The sequence below is a fragment of the Pelobates fuscus genome, chromosome 7 (assembly GCF_036172605.1).
Source record: "Pelobates fuscus isolate aPelFus1 chromosome 7, aPelFus1.pri, whole genome shotgun sequence".
Taxonomy (NCBI): domain Eukaryota; kingdom Metazoa; phylum Chordata; class Amphibia; order Anura; family Pelobatidae; genus Pelobates; species Pelobates fuscus.
Genome location: NC_086323.1, coordinates 175753525 through 175773766, shown reverse-complemented (window position 1 = coordinate 175773766; position 20242 = coordinate 175753525). Strand labels below are relative to the sequence as shown.

Below are 20242 nucleotides of genomic sequence, written 5' to 3'. Positions count from 1 at the left end.
GCCGAATAACGTCTGTGCAAATGTCATGAAGCCCATGGAACAACGCAGTAGGAGGAGTGGGCCTTGACAGAGCCAGGAAGTGGGCAGGTGCTAGTGTTTGGGGGTTGGATTAGTTTAATGGAGCTTGGGGGCGGAGACAGGGAGTATAAAGAGCAGCCATTTTAGAATAGGGGCCATTTTAATCAGAGCCTTTCTTACCTGTAAATTGTCCCACCCACCCTCCCTTGGGTTAACTGTTCCGTTTCAGTCACAGCGGCGGAACAGGGCATAGTAGAAATTGGAATTTGGCGTAGAGTTTGGACTGGACAGGCCGAGGTGTAGGCCTGATGGAATTAAGGACTGGTTGGTTCTAGCTCTTCGGTGGCGACGAACCTGTGGGTGTAGGGGTGTCTGAGGTACACCCCTACAGTTAACAATATGATGTGGGGCCTCTTTGGTAGGCCGTGTTTCAAGTGAATTGTTATTTGTTATATATTGTTCAATTGGTGGGGTCATTGTCAGGGGTACTGTGTGGGGGGTATAGTAAGTTAATGTATAGTTGGACAATGACCCCAAATTATGTTAATTTATGATAATTTAATTAATAATTTAATTAATAAAAGCTGTGGACTTTATACTCCAACAGAATTAACTGTGTCCGTGTCTTATTCAGTTTAAGGTTATAGTACATACGAATATCGTCTGTACAAAGGTTTATATAAAAGTTTAGCACATGCCGAATAACGTCTGTGCAAATGTCATGTACGTTTGAACCAGTCTGGCCTTACTATAACATGGCTGATTAGATGTTTGCATTAAAGGAACATTGCAACAACTTCATCTTATTGAAGTTGTTATAGTAGCAAAGTATGTCCCTGTTTTTCTTGTATTTCACTGTTTTGTTTTTTTTCTCCTCTCTTGGGCAAGGACTTAAAACAACTTCTAGTCATACCCCCAAGCCAGGCCCGGACTGGCCATCGGGCTAATACACCGTGGCCATGGGCCAAGGCCAGCAGGGGAGGTTACAGGACATCCCCTGCCGGTCTATGCAGGGCCAGCACTATCCGAGCGCCGGCCTCACGGTTTTCAATGACTGGCTGGTGAGGAGATTCAAGATCTCCCTCGCCGGCCCACTTGCATAGACTTCTAAACCGCACTCTCACTCACATCACCGTCGCACACCTCACACACACGGGATGTCTTTAAAAGGAAAACAAGTGAGTCTAAGCAGACACCTAGGGATTAAGCGGCGGATCAGGCAGGTGTTAAGGTGTAGGATTTAGGAGTGACTATGGGTAGAGCATTGGGTGGGGTATACAAACATTGTTTTTCAAACCCGGAAACACTCCTAAGAAGCAGGCTTTGTAGATGACAATCATCAAAGTAATCATATTTCCCAGAATGATATACATTTTGACTAGTCTGTGATTTAAGCCCTGAATCTCACATCTCTATGAAGAGATTTGCAAGTGGCACAGGAGTAGGTGACAGTGACCCCATGTAAGTTATTTACACAGGAGGGAACCATGGCACTCTTGTGTGTTGTAGTGGTCCTTGTGTTTGGAGTGTACATTTAAATGATAAAATAGATAATGACAGTTTTACATTAATGTTTAGAATGTAAATAAAATGCTCTGGGGAAAAAAACGCCAACAAAACTCACTGTATACCACATGCAGAATTTATTCACTCCAATGCCATCAAACATTTATTCTTTATTGTATAAAATAACCTAACTGAAAAAACACCAAGATTGCTATTCACTGAAAATCATTTTGGGGAAATCATGGGCAAAGTTTTGGATGAAACTACAAATTATGGTGAATTAAAATAAACATGGCAACGTCTACAAAAATAGCTCATCTGGGGAAATTATCCCACTCAGCTAAATAATATTTTATCAATTCCTGCATATGGTTTCCATTTGGAATTTCATTCACTACAATTCAGAACAAACCAAACTGCATTTAGCCAAATTTTACATTAATTGACTCAAATAATGCAAAGTGAGCTGAATTGATCAACTCCTTCACTACCAAAAATGTTTATACGCAAATGTAAAATGTATACCTTCAAAACTCATGTGTGCATTATAGGAACAAAAGCAAATGAATGGGAAGCTAAAGTCAGAGCAGCAGCAGCAGTCATGGCATTACAAGCAGAAAAGCCATCGGAGCTACAACCAAGATCTTGCTTGTGGTGGGAAATCTTGCTAGCAGTTGTAGCTCTGCTGATTTAACGTATGCATGTGTGATTCTGATTGTGTGTATGTTTATATCTGTACATTTGTGGCTGTGTGTGTATCTGCCTGCTTAAATGATGTGTGTATGTGTGTGTGTCTCCTCGTGTGTGGCTTTTTTCCCAGTGCCAATGTATATGACTAAATATAACAATATATATAAAATAGGGTGACCACATTTCCTAACTGCCATTCATGGACACTTACTTTCACGAGTGTATATATAATAAATATGCATATGTTATATTCTGTTACTTTTTGCCAAGGGAGGAGAGTGTCTTGGTTGTGTAGTGGGCTGCCCTCTCTGGCTGCTTTCTCCGAGGAGCTCCGCCGTTACTGAGAGCGTTGCCATGTAAAACCACACTCTCAGTAACTGAAGCTCGCGGGGAACAGACCACATGGCCGACCCCCAGCAGGAGATCAATACTGCTTGTCTGTGCAATTGGCCGGTGAGGGAGAATTCCAGTTTACTCACCAGCCCAACAAGGGACTTTGTCACATGTTTTGGCCGTGCTCACTGAGCGTTGGCCCTGCGTTTGCTGGCCGGGAGATCTTTTGATCTCCCTGTTCGGCGGCGGCCCTTGGCTATCGCGGCCCACCAGGCAGTTGCCCGATGGTCAGTCCGGGCCAGCTCATTCTGGGACACTACACGGTCCCGGGACAGACTCTCAAAATGTGGGACTGTCCCAGGCGATCCAGGACACGTGGGCACCCTAATATAAAATCAAAAATGTTTACCTATGCAGCTGTACAATGTCACCTTCTGTTGATTTGTGCTGCATAAAATAATATAACAATTAACCATAAAAAGTGTTAAAAAAAAAAAAAGGACCATTTGGATGCACTTAATATCTGAATTTCTGATCTTTCCTAAAAGACTAGATCATTTATATTTTTTTAACAGACATTCTACTGCTCTGAATTGACGGACAAATATCCAATAGTATTTACCTAATAATTGTAATTTACTAAAGTGAGAATTCAAAGCTAATAGGCCAAAGTAGCCAAACCAGACATATAGCTGACTTAGATATTTTTTTTTCCAGTTTGACTATTTTGGTCTGAATTTAAAAATTCACATTTAATTCTCACCTTGAATAATTCTGAATGACTTTAGTAAGCAGACAAAATTTCTATCAGATCATAACTATTATTTCAAAATTGTGCAATTAAATTTCACATTTTGAGTAAACTGTACTTTTGAGAACACATTGAACTGTTCTAAAAAGTAAATATAAATAATTGAAAAGTAAATAGCATATACACAACAAGCACCATCTACCAAAGCGAGACTCAAAGTAAATTGAAAGCGAATTTGAAAATGTATGCCAAAGCAGACAAACCAGAACTATAGATGAGAGATTTTTTTCCATTTCGACTATATTGGCCTTATGTTTGACATTCAACTTGAGTTCTCAATTTAGTAAATAAGTCCAATGATTTTAGTTAGTAACAAAATTGCTATCAGATCACAACTTTTATTTAAAAATTGTGCAATTCAGTAGCACATTTGGAGTAAACAGCACATAATCCTCATGTCTACAATGCTCCCTCTAATTGAAATTCTCCCACGAACACAATATTTGTCATAGAATAGTACAGATCTTAGAATTTCCAAGACCTGACAGTTCTGGTTCTATCTCTACCGGGCCTGCACCTGTGTATTTAGAACTACCCACACAATGGTCACTGATAATCATTTGCTGAGTTGATCGATTTTGCAAATGGTCACCCAGACTTTTAAACATGGCTTTCATGTCTGAGATTCTTTCAGACTTCTCATATAAAAGTCTCTTGGATTCCATGAGTTCCTTGGACAAGTTAGAGATTTTATTCTCCTTCTGTACATTTTCTCTGTGTAATGCTGCAACATTTTCCTTTAGATATGAAATGGTCTCTTGGGCTTCCCACAGCTGCAAGAAAAGATAAAACAAAGTTTTTTTTGTTGTTAAAATGTATATAATATATACAACAATACAACTGAACAATATTGCTTTATATACCAAATAGGGAGATGGAACCCATATTTTTTTAAAAAAACAAAAAAGGCAAAAAAGCCTGTACCACTGTGTAAATATTGGCTTATGCGTAAGCCGCAATGCTGTCTACCCATAAAACTTGTTTTATTATGCAAATACGGGCTTCTGCGCAAGCCATGCCATTGTAATATCAACTGCACATTGCTACGTGTCATGACTAAAAATAAAGAAAAAAAAAAAAAGGTTATGTTTAAAGGGTCTGTGTAACTTTCTGTAGCTGTCTTTTATGGTTACCCATTAGGAAAACATGTTTTTATTTTTTCAACTCTCTATTACAGGTCAAACAATCCATTATAGCAGTGTTAGTTCGAAATGGATAGGAAAAAGAAAATATCTTGAGTATTTGATACCGGAGAAACTGACGGAAGCCAAGCACAGAGAGATGGACACAGGTTTCTTCAGGAAGGAAGAGATTCTTTATTCGGTTCACCGATCGGGACTCAGAGGGACTAATGTCACCAAAATACAACAAGATCTGAGCCCCGGACAATAGTGTAGGCTCCTTATATAGGCATGTAACTCCTCCCATGATAAGCTCCACCCACACATTCTCTTACCCAATCAATCGAACAAGAACTAACTTCCTGTTTGACCGCATGGCTTGCCCAGCACAATGGAGGAGGGGAATACTACATCCGGTATTCTCGCACATGCTCTGTACACTACTGATCGTATCTTTGCCACGTGCAACCAACCGACCGATACACCAGTATATGCACGTACACATGCCACGTGGTAATCTCGGCCTACTAAATTTATTTTTACCAAGATTCCACCACATTCCCCCCTTTGATGCCTCTGCTATTTTCACAATTACGGAGGCATCACTTAACCTTAGTTTGCATATACCTCAGGTTGCCATGAACCAGACCAGACTTTGCGATTAATGATATGAATCCCTCAACATTCCTCTTCCTGCACTAGTTCTCCCTGATCTAGAGCCTCATATCTATATATGGCCATTATCTGTGCAGCAGCCTTTCTCTCTGCTATATTTTCTATAATGCCCTGCACAGACCTAACTACCAAAGGAACAAGACATGGTAGAAGAAGACACAGCATTAAGATTAGCATGACTCCACCTACCAATGCCTTAAGTCCTCCAAACTGATCATACCAGTTACCAAACCAACTACTTGGATTATACCCTTTCCATACCTGAGTAGGCACATGTGCTAGTTTAACCATATGGCTAGTAAGCTCAGCAATTGCTTGCCCTTCATCATCTATTTGAAGACAGCAATTGCTTAGGTTAAACTTCCCACATACACCTCCCTCTACTGCCAATAGGTAATCCAAAGCTAATCTATTTTGGTAAATGGCTGTCCTCATCCTAGTATTATGCTTCGCTAGGAGATTGAGCGCTTGCGATGTCTCATTGGTAATTATCTCAACCACCGCCTGTAACCTTATAATGCGGTTGAGCATATATATTGGGGTTCTATATCCAAAAGTACCATCCTCTGCCCAAGTGGCTGGCCCATAATAATCTATAATACGCTGGGGAGGCCATTCATTATCTTCCCAGGTACCTATCTCTAGGGGTCCCCTTTTCTTCCTATGATTCACATCATATACTTTAACTCCCAAAGTCTCTCCTGTTTCAATAGGCAACAAGAAGAAGGATGGTTTGAGCATACCTAACACACATGCCCCTTCCCAGTCCTGTGGTAACTCCGAATAGGCTTTCTTACCACAGATCCAGTACAAATTTGCCGGGGCTTTCCAACTAGATGTGATAGATAGATCAAACCACACGTCCTTTAAATTGGCATAACTTGCAAACGGGTTAGGTGGTTCTGAGACATTTGAAGCCGACCACCAGGTTGTATACTTTGTATTATCATCATAAGCTTTTTGCCCTAGACAAGTTAATTCTCCTACAGATGTATTAAACATTATTCCTTTCCTTGCTATGCAAACATAACCTATGATGGAGGTCTTTAATCGCCACTCAGATTTACCTCTAACACTCATTTGATAATCGGCTTGAGAAGATATTATTTGTTCAATTGTCTCAGAACCAGAATACATTACCTCCTTTGCTTCCCAGGGCCATTGGTCTCCCATGTTAGTACCTCCACACACATAGCAGTTGGTCACATTAAGACTACCAGCAATACTTTCAGCTAAATCTATAAACAGGTTCTTAGCATTATGGGGAATCTTATTTTCTACACTCATCTCTTCATAAAAAGAATGGAAAACCTGATGAGTTTGGGATGCTACGATATTGGTCTCTATCCCTATAAATAATATTGTCCCAGGATCCAAACCCGTCCCATATATCTGGAACCCAAATAAGTTTCCGAACCTATCTATGAATTGTTCAGGATTATTGATAAGTATATGGACTGGGTTACACTCCATAGACTTACAATACGGTTTGGTAGGCAACTTAGTAACAATCATATCCTTATCTACTGTCTGTCCCCAAGTTGCCCACCCAACACAAGACCAATATGGGCAATAATTATAATCCTTATCTTGGCATTTTGGACTTACATACTTGTTTTTACTACTGGGACAAATATACTTATCGTTAGACCCATACGTTCTCTCCCATTTAAGATCCCCGCATACATTCCACGGTTTTCTACCACTTGATATCGCCTTACATGCATCAAATAGCAGGACACCCGAAGAATGTACGGTTTCTAATACTGTTTTGTGTATTAGGGTCCCCTGTGGGTCTCCATTCCGGAGGGTTAACCAAATTGTACAGGGTTGATACTCTGGATTGAAGCACTTAGGTTCGCCTACTCCTAAATGGCATACACTATACTCTATACCTAAGTATCTACACCTAGATACATATCCTTTACACTCATATTGTGAATGCCAAATAAGGGTCTGGGAAATATGATTACCTGTTATAGTAGTCTTAATGCAAACCTCACAGCTAGGTGTGTCGGTACCTCTACCTTCCTGAATAATAAAAAACATAAAAATACACATTATCAAGAGCACTTCTTTCGACGTCTTCATCCTCAGTCTTCGTCCGTGCGATGGCACCTCAGCTTCCAGGATGTAAGGGCTGCAAGGAATGGAGTTCTGCTCTTCCCTTCACAGAGGTCCCTTCGAGACACCCTGGCTATGACACGTGGGTAAGTGGTCAGGCTTTATTATGGCCATCAAAAACACTCACTTGCTGATCTCTTTAAACACACTTGTAATCCCGATATCTCCTCGTCACTCCGACTGAGTCGTGCGCTTTAACCGGATCTTGCAGGGATTCTCTGGATCTGGTGTAGCTTGCCAAAAATCTACTGCTGCTGGTTTAACCCTGGAGTGATGAATCCACGGAGTCACTTCAGCCACCTTTATTGCTGTAGGGGTAGACAAAAGAACAACATAAGGACCCCTCCACTTAGGCCCTAACGGTATACTGTTCCACTCTTTAATCCATACTTGATCTCCTGGATGATAGCTATGAACAGGGGGATAAATATTCACAGGTAATCTATCTTGTACCCATTTCTGTACCTCCTCCATAGTTTTACCCAACTCTACAACCTGCTGCCGTGTAATTCCTTCTCCCAACTGACTCCAATCCCCCCTTAAGTTACCAAGTACGGGAGGTGGACGCCCATACATGATTTCAAAAGGTGAGAGACCCATCCTTCTGGTAGGTGTACTACGAATACGTAACAGAGCTATGGGCAAAAGAACATTCCACTTAAGCTGAGTCTCTTGACACATCTTTGCCAATTGGTTCTTAATAGTTCTGTTCATCCTTTCTACTTTACCAGAGCTCTGAGGTCTATATGCCGTATGAAGCTTCCACTTAATACCAAGCATATGAGTCAGTTGTTGTAGGCACTGGTGAACAAAGGCTGGACCATTATCCGATCCTATAGAGCATGGTAGTCCATATCGGGGTATTATTTCTCAAAACAGGAATCGTACAACTTCTCCTGCTTTCTCTGTACGAGTAGGACATGCTTCTACCCAACCTGAATAGGTACACACAATTACTAGTAGGTAGCGATGTCCACCGGATTTAGGCATTACAGTATAGTCTATTTGAAGATCGGACATAGGGAGTCCCCCCATATACTGGACTCCTGGTTGTTTCACTGGTCCTTGCCTTGCATTATTCTTAGCACATATTACACATCTTCGTACAATGGCTTGAGTCAAGTTGGACAATCTTGGTATGTAGAAATGTTTTCTGAGAGATTCTTCCATACTATCTCTTCCAGAATGTGTCCCGTTGTAAGCGCTTAGCCTCCCCAATATAGGACAAGTTTTTGTGGTCCGTCAAAATCGTAATAGGGTGTAGGGTCCCCTCCAACAAATGTCTCCACTCCTTTAAGGCTTTAATGACTGCTAACAGTTCCCTTTCCCCGATGTCATATCTGCTCTCAGGCCCAGAAAATTTCTTAGAGAAAAAACCACAAGGGTGTAACGGTTTATCCACCCCTAACCTTTGAGACAGAAAAGCCCCAACTGCTGTCTCAGAGGCATCGACCTCGAGCAAGAAAGGCAGAGTCGTATCAGGATGGACTAGAATGGGAGCCGAGGCAAAAAGTTCCTTGAGAGTCTTGAAAGCACCAAGAGCTTCCTTAGACCAGAACTTAGTATCATCCCCTTGTTTGGTCATATTGGTAATAGGCGCAATGATAGAGGAGTATCCTTTAATGAAGCGCCTATAGTAGTTGGAAAAAACAATAAACCTTTGGATAGCCTTGAGTCCTTTGGGCAAGGGCCAGTCTAAAATAGATTGGAGTTTTACAGGATCCATTTTAAAACCCTCCCCAGAAATCACGTATCCAAGAAAGTCTACCTGAGACTGATCAAAACTGCACTTTTCCAATTTGCAATATAGACCATGTTGCAGCAGCTTGTGTAATACCTTTCTGACCTGTCTATGGTGAGTCTCAATCTCCTTAGAGTGTATTAGTATGTCGTCCAGGTAAACAATAACACAATCATGCTGAAACTCCCTAAGTACCTCATTAATCAAATCTTGAAATACTGCAGGAGCATTGCATAGTCCAAATGGCATAACAGTGTATTCGTAATGGCCATACCGGGTATTGAATGCCGTCATCCACTCGTGACCTTGCTGGATTCTCACCAAATTGTAAGCCCCTCTGAGATCTAACTTGGTGAAGATTTTGGAGCCCTTAAGACGATCAAATAACTCGGTAATCAGTGGGATAGGATAGGCATTTCTGACAGTTATTTTATTCAAGCCTCGGTAATCGATACAAGATCTCAGCGTGCCATCCTTCTTCTTAATGAAAAAGAACCCAGCCCCGGCCGGAGAAGAAGACCTCCTGATGAATCCCTTTTCTAAATTCTCCCGAATATACTCCTCTAGAACCGAGTTTTCCTGAACAGACAAAGGATATACATGGCCCCTCGGAGGCATAGTGCCGGGTAGCAGCTTAATCTTACAGTCAAATGACCTGTGTGGAGGCAAAGAATCGGCATTCTTCTTGTCAAACACTGCCCTTAAGTCTAGGTAAAGGTCTGGTATTTGTCTTTCTGTGGACTGAGTAGGATTCTCCGGTATGTTAATATTAGCTAATGGAGAAACCTTGCACAAACACCGATCCTGGCAGCCCTGGCCCCACGAGAGTATCTCTCCTAACTCCCAATCGATAATAGGGTTATGTTTTTTCAACCATGGGTACCCCAGAACTATGGGAACGGAAGGAGACGAAATGAGCAGAAGAGATAAATTCTCCACGTGTAGGATACCAACATTTAAATCAATGGGTACGGTCTCACGAAAGATAACAGGGTCTAGTAGTGGTCTACCATCTATGGCCTCAACGGCCCAGCTTTCCTCTCCCTTAGCTGGGATGGAAAATTGTTCTTACTAGCAAAGGCTTGGTCGATAAAATTCTCAGCAGCACCGGAATCTATCAATGCCATAGCCCTTACTACTTCCTTCCCCCAAGTTAAGGAAACTGGTAGCAGAAGCCTGTGATCCTTATAATTAGGAGTAGAGGACAAAATAGAAACACCCAAGGCCTGTCCTCTAGAGGGACTTAGGTGCGAGCGTTTCCCGGGCGGTTAGAACAGTTCGAGAGTAAATGACCCTTGGCTCCACAATACATACACAAACCCTCTCTTCTCCTGTGCTGTCTTTCCTCCTCAGAGAGGCGGGTATACCCTATCTGCATAGGTTCAGTAAGCAAAGATATCGTGCAGTCAGGACTTGGAAAAGCAGGAGCTAACCTAAAAGAAGGTCTCTGGTTCCTCTCTCGAGTGTTCTGTCTCTCTCTTAGACGTTCATCTATACGAGAGATGAACGAAATTAAATCCTCTAAATTCTCAGGGAGTTCTCTGGTAGCAACCTCATCAAGGATTACATCAGATAGGCCATTCAAAAATACATCCATATACGCCTGCTCATTCCACTTGATTTCTGCCGCCAGAGACCTGAACTCTAGTGCATAATCCACCAGTGTTCGGTTCTCCTGTCTCAGGCGCAACAGTAATCTGGCTGCATTAACCTTTCTACCTGGAGGGTCAAATGTTCTTCTAAAAGCAGCTACAAATGCGTTATAGTTATAAACTAATGGGTTATCGTTCTCCCATAGTGGGTTGGCCCATCTCAGAGCTTTCTCAATGAGTAGGGTGATAATAAATCCTACTTTTGCCCTATCTGTAGGATAAGAGTGAGGTTGCAATTCAAAGTGGATACTAATTTGGTTTAAAAAACCACGACACTTCTCAGGAGCCCCACCATAGCATACTGGGGGGGTAATGCGAGAAGAAGCACCCACTGTGGCTACCTCTAGACCTGAACAGACAGGAGAAACAGGGGTATTACGTATCTCCTCTGGTGGGTTATTGGCACAAGCTAATAGAGCCTGTAGCGCAAGCGCCATCTGATCCATTCTGTGATCCATGGCTTCAAACCTAGGATCAGGAGCAGCCAGCTGACTGTTTGTACTTGCAGGATCCATTGGCCCTGTCGTAATGTCAGGATCGGGACAGGGATCCAACACGCAGAGTACAAACAGTAGCCAGATACGTATACCGGACCTTAGAATGGCCGGACTAACGTAAGTAGTACAGTATAGAATGGTCAAAGACAAGCCGAGGTCGAGGGTAACAGAAGACAGGTAAGCGAGAGACAAGCCGAATCAAGGGTAACAGAGATAAGCAGAGTAAGGTAAACAAGCCGGGTCAAAACCAAAAGGGATAATAGAATACACAAGCACTGAGTGACTAGAACAAGCTAGAACCACGACAGGGCAATGAGCTAATGAAAGAAGCTCTGTTAAATACCCTGTTCAGAGCAGTAACCACGCCTCCAAGGCGTCCTGATTGGTCCTGCAGCCATTGACTGACAGGTTGTTCCGGGGGAGTGTCCTGATGACTACTTCCTGCCTAGATGCTGTAAAAGGCAGTCACTCCCTCGCGGCCGGCCTAGCATGACCGGATAGACCGCGGGGAAGGGAGCCATCAGACCGTCTGGATGGAGGAACAGCTAAGTCTCTACCTCTTTCGGAGGTAGAGACCACAGGTACCCTGACAGACATATATGCAACAGGTCGTTGCCATGATCCCAAGTACTGTGTCAATACTCCCACAGCCATTCTTCTTTGCTCGTGTACATATAAGTAGAATGGGCGTGTATGATCAGGTAGACCTAATGCTGGGGCATTCATCAACGCCTTCTTCACATCTTCAAATGCCTTTTGCTGTTCAGGGGTCCACAGGAAGGGATCGTGTTCTGTACCTTTTATAGCTGCGTAAAGAGGTTTCGCCAATATCGCATAACTGGGAATCCATATCCTACAGAAGCCTGCTGCCCCCAAGAATTCCCGCACTTATCTTCTATTCTTGGGTATTGGTATTTGGCATACAGCTTCTTTTCTCTCTGGCCCCATTATTCTTTGACCTCCAGAGATATGGAATCCCAGATACTTGACAGTCGGCTGACACAACTGAGCTTTCTTCCTGGACTCCTGCCTTCCAGAGAATGTGTAGTAGATCATGTGTTGCTTGCTGACATATTTCTCTTGTAACTGCCGCTATCAACAAATCATCTACATATTGCAATAGTACACACTCTCCTGGGATGGACTTGAAATCCAGTAAGTCTTGACTTAAAGCTGATCCAAATAGGGTAGGTGAATTTTTAAACCCTTGGGGCAGTCTTGTCCAAGTCATCTGGCGTTTCGAGCCCGTTACAGCATTTTCCCATTGGAATGCGAAGATACACTGGCTTTCCACAGCAATTCGAAGGCAAAAGAAGGCATCTTTGAGATCTAAGACAGTGAAATAGGTAGCCCCGCACGGAATTAAAGCAAGCAGGTTTTATGGGTTGGGCACAACTGGGTGTATACTTACGACCGCATCATTGACTGCTCTCAAGTCCTGCACAGGGCGATACTCATCTGTACCGGGCTTTTGAACAGGCAGCAATGGGGTGTTCCAGGGGGAAGTACAGAATTTTAGGATACCATACCATATGAACTTATCCAAATACGATTGTATGTTCTTCTTGGCCTTTTGTGGGATATGATATTGCCTTAAGCTCACTGGATAGACCCCAAGTTTCAGTTCGATTCGAATAGGTGGAATATTGCGAGCAAGTCCTGGTGGGTTGTCCTGGTATATTGAACAAGGATTCATCACTCTTTGGGTTTTGGCTAGTCAACGCTGTATAAAGTCGCCACTCTTCTTCCTTTGGTACAGATATTGTCATTATACCTGAAGGTCCATTGAACTTTAAAGATGTTGTTCCATTAGGTAGAAACGTTATCTGTGCTTGTAATTTTGACAACAAATCACGTCCTAGCAGTTGGACTGGACATTCAGGCATATAAAGGAATTGATGTTTTACTACGTGGCCTCCCAATGTACAGAGTCGACTTTTAAGAACCGGTTTAGCAGCACTCCTTCCAGTTGCTCCTATTACGGTGATAGTTCTTCCAGATGGAGGAGCAACTAGGTCAGTCACCACCGAATGTTCAGCACCAGTATCGATCATGAACGCACTCCTTTTTCCCCCTATTGATACATTGACCATAGGCTCCGCTCGGCCAAGGGGGATCGGTATCAATAGTCCTCCATGACCGTGTCAGCCAATCCTACAAAGTCCCTATCCTCTCTATCGCGGGATCTCTGCGCTGCTGGATAGTACCTATCTTCTCTAACATTTCCTCTATTGCTACCATTATTCCCTCCAGGACCTCCTCTACCTCTCGCTCTGCCTCTATAATTACCATATCCTGCCCTAGGTCTGTCTCTCTCATACTGTTCCCTTTGTGGACACTCACTTCTCCAATGCCCTTCTTCCCTACAGTACGCGCATTGATTCCTACTCAGGGGTTCCCTATTCCATTTACTCTCGCCTTTCTCGGTTCCCCTATACTCTTCTTCCAGCGCTTTAATTGCCGCTTGATTTATCCTAGTCCTTTCCTCATTATTAAACAATGTCATTAATAATTGCTGGCAATCAGCCCAAGTGGGATTGTGTGTCTGGACTATTGAGGTAAACAAATCCGTCATGGCTTGAGGCTTTTCAGTATAAGAGGAGTTATGGGTCTTCCAATTAAAGAGATCGGTGGTTGTGAAAGGGACATAGACGTAGACTGGATCAGCATATTGTATCTGGCCGTCATCGTTAATGTGTGTCGGGCCAGGAGTCAATCGAAGAGGCATTTGATAATGTTGGGGTTGGAGGGTACCGGTCAGTTGTCGGGTTAGTATGGGGCTTCGTAGAGATGCATCCGTTCGGGGTTCCGGTCGAGGGGTAGTAAGACAAGGGGATGGGGAAGCTTTACTAAGGGGAAGGTTGGTGAGTAGAATATTCCGGGCCGGGCTAGGAAGAGCCTGACCGGAAGCTAGATATGGCGCCAAATCTGGGTATGTGGAGTTAACGGAAGCAGGTACCGGAAGGGGAGGGTTTGAAACAAGGGGACTGGACTCTGAGCTAGAGGAGGGAGTAGGTGGGGACAACGGGCAAGGGGAGGAGCGTTTCCAACAGCACCTCCTCTTCCTCTTCCGGTGGAGGAGGAGTAAGGGGGCGGCATAGGGATCTCAGACTCAGGGGGCGTGTCCAAAATGGGCGTAATTACGGCCTTAGTGGACAAGCGAGTCCTGGCCACCATGAGGTGACATTGTTCCTCGTGGCATACTCGGATCCATTTTGGCGAGTCATTTACGGCCTGCCTCCAACAATCAATATATGGAAACTGGCCTTAAAGTTCAGGCCTACCTGATACAGCCACGTGTACACGCTGTACCAGATTAGGATCCAAACTGCCACGTGGCGGCCATGCGGCAACCAAAGTAGGCCATTCCCTACTACACAATGTAATCAGGCGTGCTGGAGACATCTTTACCCCAAAATCACATACTGTATATCCCTTTTTAAAGTTTTTAATCATACACCCTAAGGGATCCAAAATCGTCGAATCCGACGCGCCCATACTTAACAATGGAGCGTCGTTTCCAACAGAAACTATACAAACACTCTACCAACGGTCACACCCGTTCCCTCGGCAACAGCACCAAGTGGTACAGTTACTAAGTGAAACGCACACAACAAAACACTCAGGGAATTCCCGTACACACACAGCTGTTACACCAGTCACTAAGTAACTAATACTGTGCCCTTTGGCGAAACTATACGGTCACCTACGCTATAATTCCTTATATCTAAATTACCCGTCTATAACATACCTCAGTAACATCGTCTTTACAAACAGTAGTTATAGTACGGTTAGCATAGGTTAGAATACAAGTTAAAGTCACAGTACAATTAGTAGTGGTTATGGTGTTAGACATGCAATAGACGACAATTATTAGTACTTATTTACAGTGTCAGTAATTATACATGGTTATGGTACCGTGCACTATAATACAGTTACACACTATTCACACTCTCGCTAGACGGCAGAGCTCACGCTATCTAGCAAGATATACATGCTACTACAACAATCTTTAACACATATACAATTCCCAACTAATCTATTGGCCAGTACCTTGATGGACTACCTAAAACTATCTACATACGTTTTGGTTAGCCACACTGCCCAAGCACCACATATAGCGAACTAGAGGGCGGAATTTACAACAGCACCCTTTTAGTCTATTTACTCTATCAAAAATCTAGTGGGTTCCAAATTTACACGCCTTCCCACTTAGCCAAGATAGGTTGAGATCTAGCGGACCGAATTTACACATACGCCGCTTAGTCTCCCGGTCCCTCCGACCTAGCGAACAAAATATACACCCTAGAACGCTAGTCTAGACAAGACACCGGTGTCCGGCTAGGGCTATTTACACCAGAACCCCGCCTGACTCCAAACCAAAATTAAACGGGCTGACTATAGAGCGTTTAATTGAGCGGTGCGCCTTCGCTCCTTCCCTCCACTGGAGGGGGCAGATTCCAAATAACCCCTTATGGGCCTACCGCACAATCGGTATCCAATACCCCTAGTGGGTCCGCTGTCTAAAACAGCGGTCGTCTTACCTCCTCGTTCCTGAGCCTGAGTTCACACTCATCGACGGGGACACCCTAGCACTTACTACGTAGAGACCGATGATCTCCTGGACAACAGACCAGTGGCGCCGAGACGAAGGGAGGTCCACGCAGAAGTTCAGGGGTGCAGCCGTAGAGAACGTGGGCAAAGATAGACCGTCTCACGCCTCTGCTTCTCAGCTACCGTTGAACGATGAGCTTCCCGGCCAATGCACCAAATGATACCGGAGAAACTGACGGAAGCCAAGCACAGAGAGATGGACACAGGTTTCTTCAGGAAGGAAGAGATTCTTTATTCGGTTCACCGATCGGGACTCAGAGGGACTAATGTCACCAAAATACAACAAGATCTGAGCCCCGGACAATAGTGTAGGCTCCTTATATAGGCATGTAACTCCTGCCATGATAAGCTCCAGCCACACATTCTCTTACCCAATCAATCGAACAAGAACTAACTTCCTGTTTGACCGCATGGCTTGCCCAGCACAATGGAGGAGGGGAATACTACATCCGGTATTCTCGCACATGCTCCGTACACTACTGATCGTATCTTTGCCACGTGCAACCAACCGACCGATACACCAGTATATGCACGTACACATGTCACGTGGTAATCTCGGCCTACTAAATTTATTTTTACCGAGCTTCCACCACATATTAGTTTATCCATAGATGAGGGTCTAAGACTCCTTAAGGCATGTTATTAGAATTTTTTTGATTCCAAGGAGTAGAAATTCTGAGTCCTGGAATCTGTCCCAAATTACATTTCCCTATTTGAGATATTTTAGAGGTTCTATCATGTACTGATGTCATAAACATCTCTAAATTGCTCATTCACTTTATCAAGCTTTTCCATGACTAAAGGGGGATTAGTTTGTCTCCACTAAGTATTTTGGCTAAATTAATGAGGCGGGGCGTTTTTTTTATACATTTTAACGGATATCTGTGTGGTCCAAGAAAATTAAAGCAGGTACCAGAGACTGAACATTTATAAATGAAAATAAACACCTTATCCCATTGCACTTTTGATAGGCTTAATCCCTAGTTTAAGTTCCTGTTGAGCAGTGTAATCAGGTAAAAAGGATTTAGCAGGTGAAATAAGCATACCATAAAACCGTAGAAGAGACATGGTTTTAACATTCCTTACATAATGAGCCCAGAATGAAAAGGCAACTTAAAGCCTGTAGCCCTGAACAAAAGTATTCAGAAAGGACCAGTGTCCTACTTGACATATGCCTTCTGGTGTGTTGCAGCTCCCATAGCTCATGTGGTGGACTTGTGCAGAGCAAAAAAAATCAGTTTGTCTGAATTGATCCATCTGAAAAATATTTTTGGGTTCAGATGGACAGAATTTCATCCATGCAGAGTTTCGGTTTGGCAAAGTTTGTCCATGCAACCTTCCAAGAAAAACTTGGAACTGAAATGGCCCAAAAGCGCACCTTTTAGTGAACTAAAAACCTATATACATAATGAATTGGGTCAAAATTCAGAGTAGGTTTTGAAAAGTCAGTAACGCTTTTATTAGTAAACCAATTTAAATTATATTTCATACAATGAATGTTTAACGTATGGAGATTTGTTTGACTAGGTACGGAAGTTTACATTTTTGAGCTCCATTTGCCGCCTCGCAAAGTCAGGCTCTTTTGATTGCATTATTCATAACATTAGTTAAAGGATCACTATAGTCAGGGCCGACCTTAGGCCCTTAGGCGCCCTGTGCGAAAAATCTTCGCAGCGCTCCCTCTACCCCCCACACACACATAGGTACAGTCACATACATACAGCCACACATACAGTCTCTCTCTCACACACACACACAGTTACATGCAGACAGTCACACACACAGAGGCAGACAGTCACACAGGCAGATAGTCAAACACACACAGATGCAGACAGCCACACACACAGAGGCAGACAGTCACACACACACACACACACAGGCAGGTACTCACACACAGAGGCAGACAGCCACACACACAGGCAGACAGTCACACGGGCAGACAGTCACACACACACACACACACACACAGGCAGACAGCCACACACATACACGCAGACAGTTACACACACACAGGCAGACAGCCACACACACAGGCAGACAGACAGTTACACACACACAGGCAGACAGCCACACACACAGGCAGACAGTCACACGCACACAGCCACACACACACACACACACATACAGACAGACAGTCACACACACAGGCAGACAGTCACACACACTCACACAGGCAGACAGCCACACACACAGGTACTCACACACACACAGAGGCAGACAGTTGCACATACTCACACACACACTCACAAACAGGCAGTCATACATGGTTACCTCTGTCCTTTATGGTCTGGGAGGAGTGAAGGCAGTGCAGGAAGCTCATGGGGTCTGGTTGTTGGGGAAGCAGGGACTCCTTCCTGCTTCCCATGCAGTCATTTTAGCCCCGCCCCCGCCATCAATTTAGCTCCGCACCTGCTGCAAGGTAAGCCCCACCCCCGCCGCAATGCTGGGAGGTTTTTTTTCTATTCCAGGGTGGAGAATAATGAAATCCTCCACCCGGGTAGCTGGCCATGTGTGAGCTGTGTCGGCTGTCCTGCTCCAAGGCGCCCACAGCCGGCCGCACAGCTCGCACACCCCTAAGGCTGGCCCTGACTATAGTGTCAGGAAAACATAGCGGTTTTCCTGACACTATAGTGCCCTAAGGGTGCCCCCACCCTCAGGGTCCCCTTCCCGTGGCGCTGAAGGGTTAAAACCCCTTCAGCTACTTACCTTATACCAGCGCCGGGCTCCCTCAGCGCTGGTGACCTCTCCTCCACCGCCAACATCAGCTCTCTCTGCCGACGTCAGCGGAGCCGAATGCGCATGCGCGGCAAGTGCTGAATGCGCATTCAAAGTGTCCATAGGAAAGCATTTCTCAATGCTTTCCTATAGACGCTCTGCGTGATGGAGGCATAATATGCCTCCAGAGTCGCAGATGCACCTCTAATGGCTGTCCAGGAAGACAGCCACTAGAGGCTGTCTTAACCCTGCAATGTAAACATAGCAGTTTCTTTGCAACTGCTATGTTTGCATCTGAAGGGTTAAAACCTGAGAGACCTGGCACCTAGACCACTTCATTGAGCTGAAGTGGTCTGGGTGACTATAGTGTCCCTTTAATGTTGAGGCTTGGGCACTCAAATTTCTACATCAATATTCTCCTTAAACTGCTCGAGTGTACATGGTTTGTTCCGTTTTCTTCAGCAAGAGCAGACCACTCATACTGCTCCTTCTGGCTAAGCCAACCTGTTGAAGCACTCGCGGGAGCAGTACAAGTGGTCTGCACCAGGTGGGAAGCTGCCTGGGCCTCTCCCTTGCATGAAAATGGGTTGGACAGTGACGGACCCTACACATCAAAATTATATGTAAATACACCCCTGCATTTAAAAACCAACACTACACATAAATACATGCTTGCAGTGACGCCAACACCACATACAAACATATTCCATACAAAAAGTTTTTACATTCAAACACACAAAAACTGCTTAGTGCTAAATACAAATCTGCAAACATGTGTAAATGGTAGAGCCTCAGCTGTCAATGCATTTCTGGAGTTGCACGACAGATGGGGATTTACCTTTTAATCACCCATGCAATAGGAAGGCCCAAAAAAATTCTTGCACATTAAGTCTGCCACTGTGTTGGGGTGGAGGATGTGATTGCACACGTGGGGAGGGGGGACAGAGTCCAGGGGGCCCAAGCAAATGCTTTGCCCATGGTCCGGTCAATATTAAAGACGGCCCTGGTGCACCTATACCAAAGCAGTTATCTCCAGGTACCTTTCACGTAACCTGCACATGGTGATTCCATGGTAATTGCCCCACTTTTAGGACTTTAAACAACTTTTTCAAAAAGAACACTTTGTTAAATACCTGCTAGTGATTATCATCCTTACCCTTAATCAGTATATCAGTTTACTATTAGTATATTAGTCAAATAATTATAGCACACAATAGTCCCTGCATGTATTCATGCATGCTTTGAGCACTTGAGGACATCCAGTGTCACCCCAAATCCCATAGAAAAGCATTATTGTGGGGGAAGCAACAGAGGGGGGGGGGGGGGCACTATAGTAAGCTATAGTGCCAGGAAAACAACTAGTAGTTTTCTTTTAACAAATAGGATAGACGCAGGCATAGGCAAGCCTGTATCTGACTACGCTCTATCCCAGGGATAGGCAACCTTCGGCACTCCAGATGTTTTGGACTACACCTCCCATGATGCTTTGACAGCATTATGGGGGATGTAGTCCACAACATCTGGAGTGCCGAAGGTTGCCTATCCCTGGGATAGAGCGTAGTCAGATACAGGCTTAGGTCAAGTTTGGAGAAAATTTAAATACTAGTATAATGAAGCCAAGGTTCAGGGATACAGAATAAAGGATTAAACATAGTCAAGTCAGCTACCAGAAATACCAAGATTACAGGAGCGCACTCTCGTTCTATAAAGATCACATCAGGGCAAGGAAGTGATGTCAGAGAAAT

At 44.0% G+C, this 20242-nt stretch overlaps 1 protein-coding gene across 1 annotated transcript in view; it reads right to left on the bottom strand.

Annotated features, from left to right (window-relative positions):
• Positions 1-3496: 3496 nt before the first annotated feature.
• Positions 3497-20242, bottom strand: part of LOC134568881 (uncharacterized) — a 33253-nt gene continuing 16507 nt past the window's right edge. Inside the window, exon 3 of the mRNA XM_063427575.1 lies at positions 3497-4131. Coding sequence (XP_063283645.1) covers positions 3805-4131 — 327 coding nt within the window. The 3' untranslated portion in view covers positions 3497-3804. The remainder of the gene's footprint in view (positions 4132-20242) is intronic.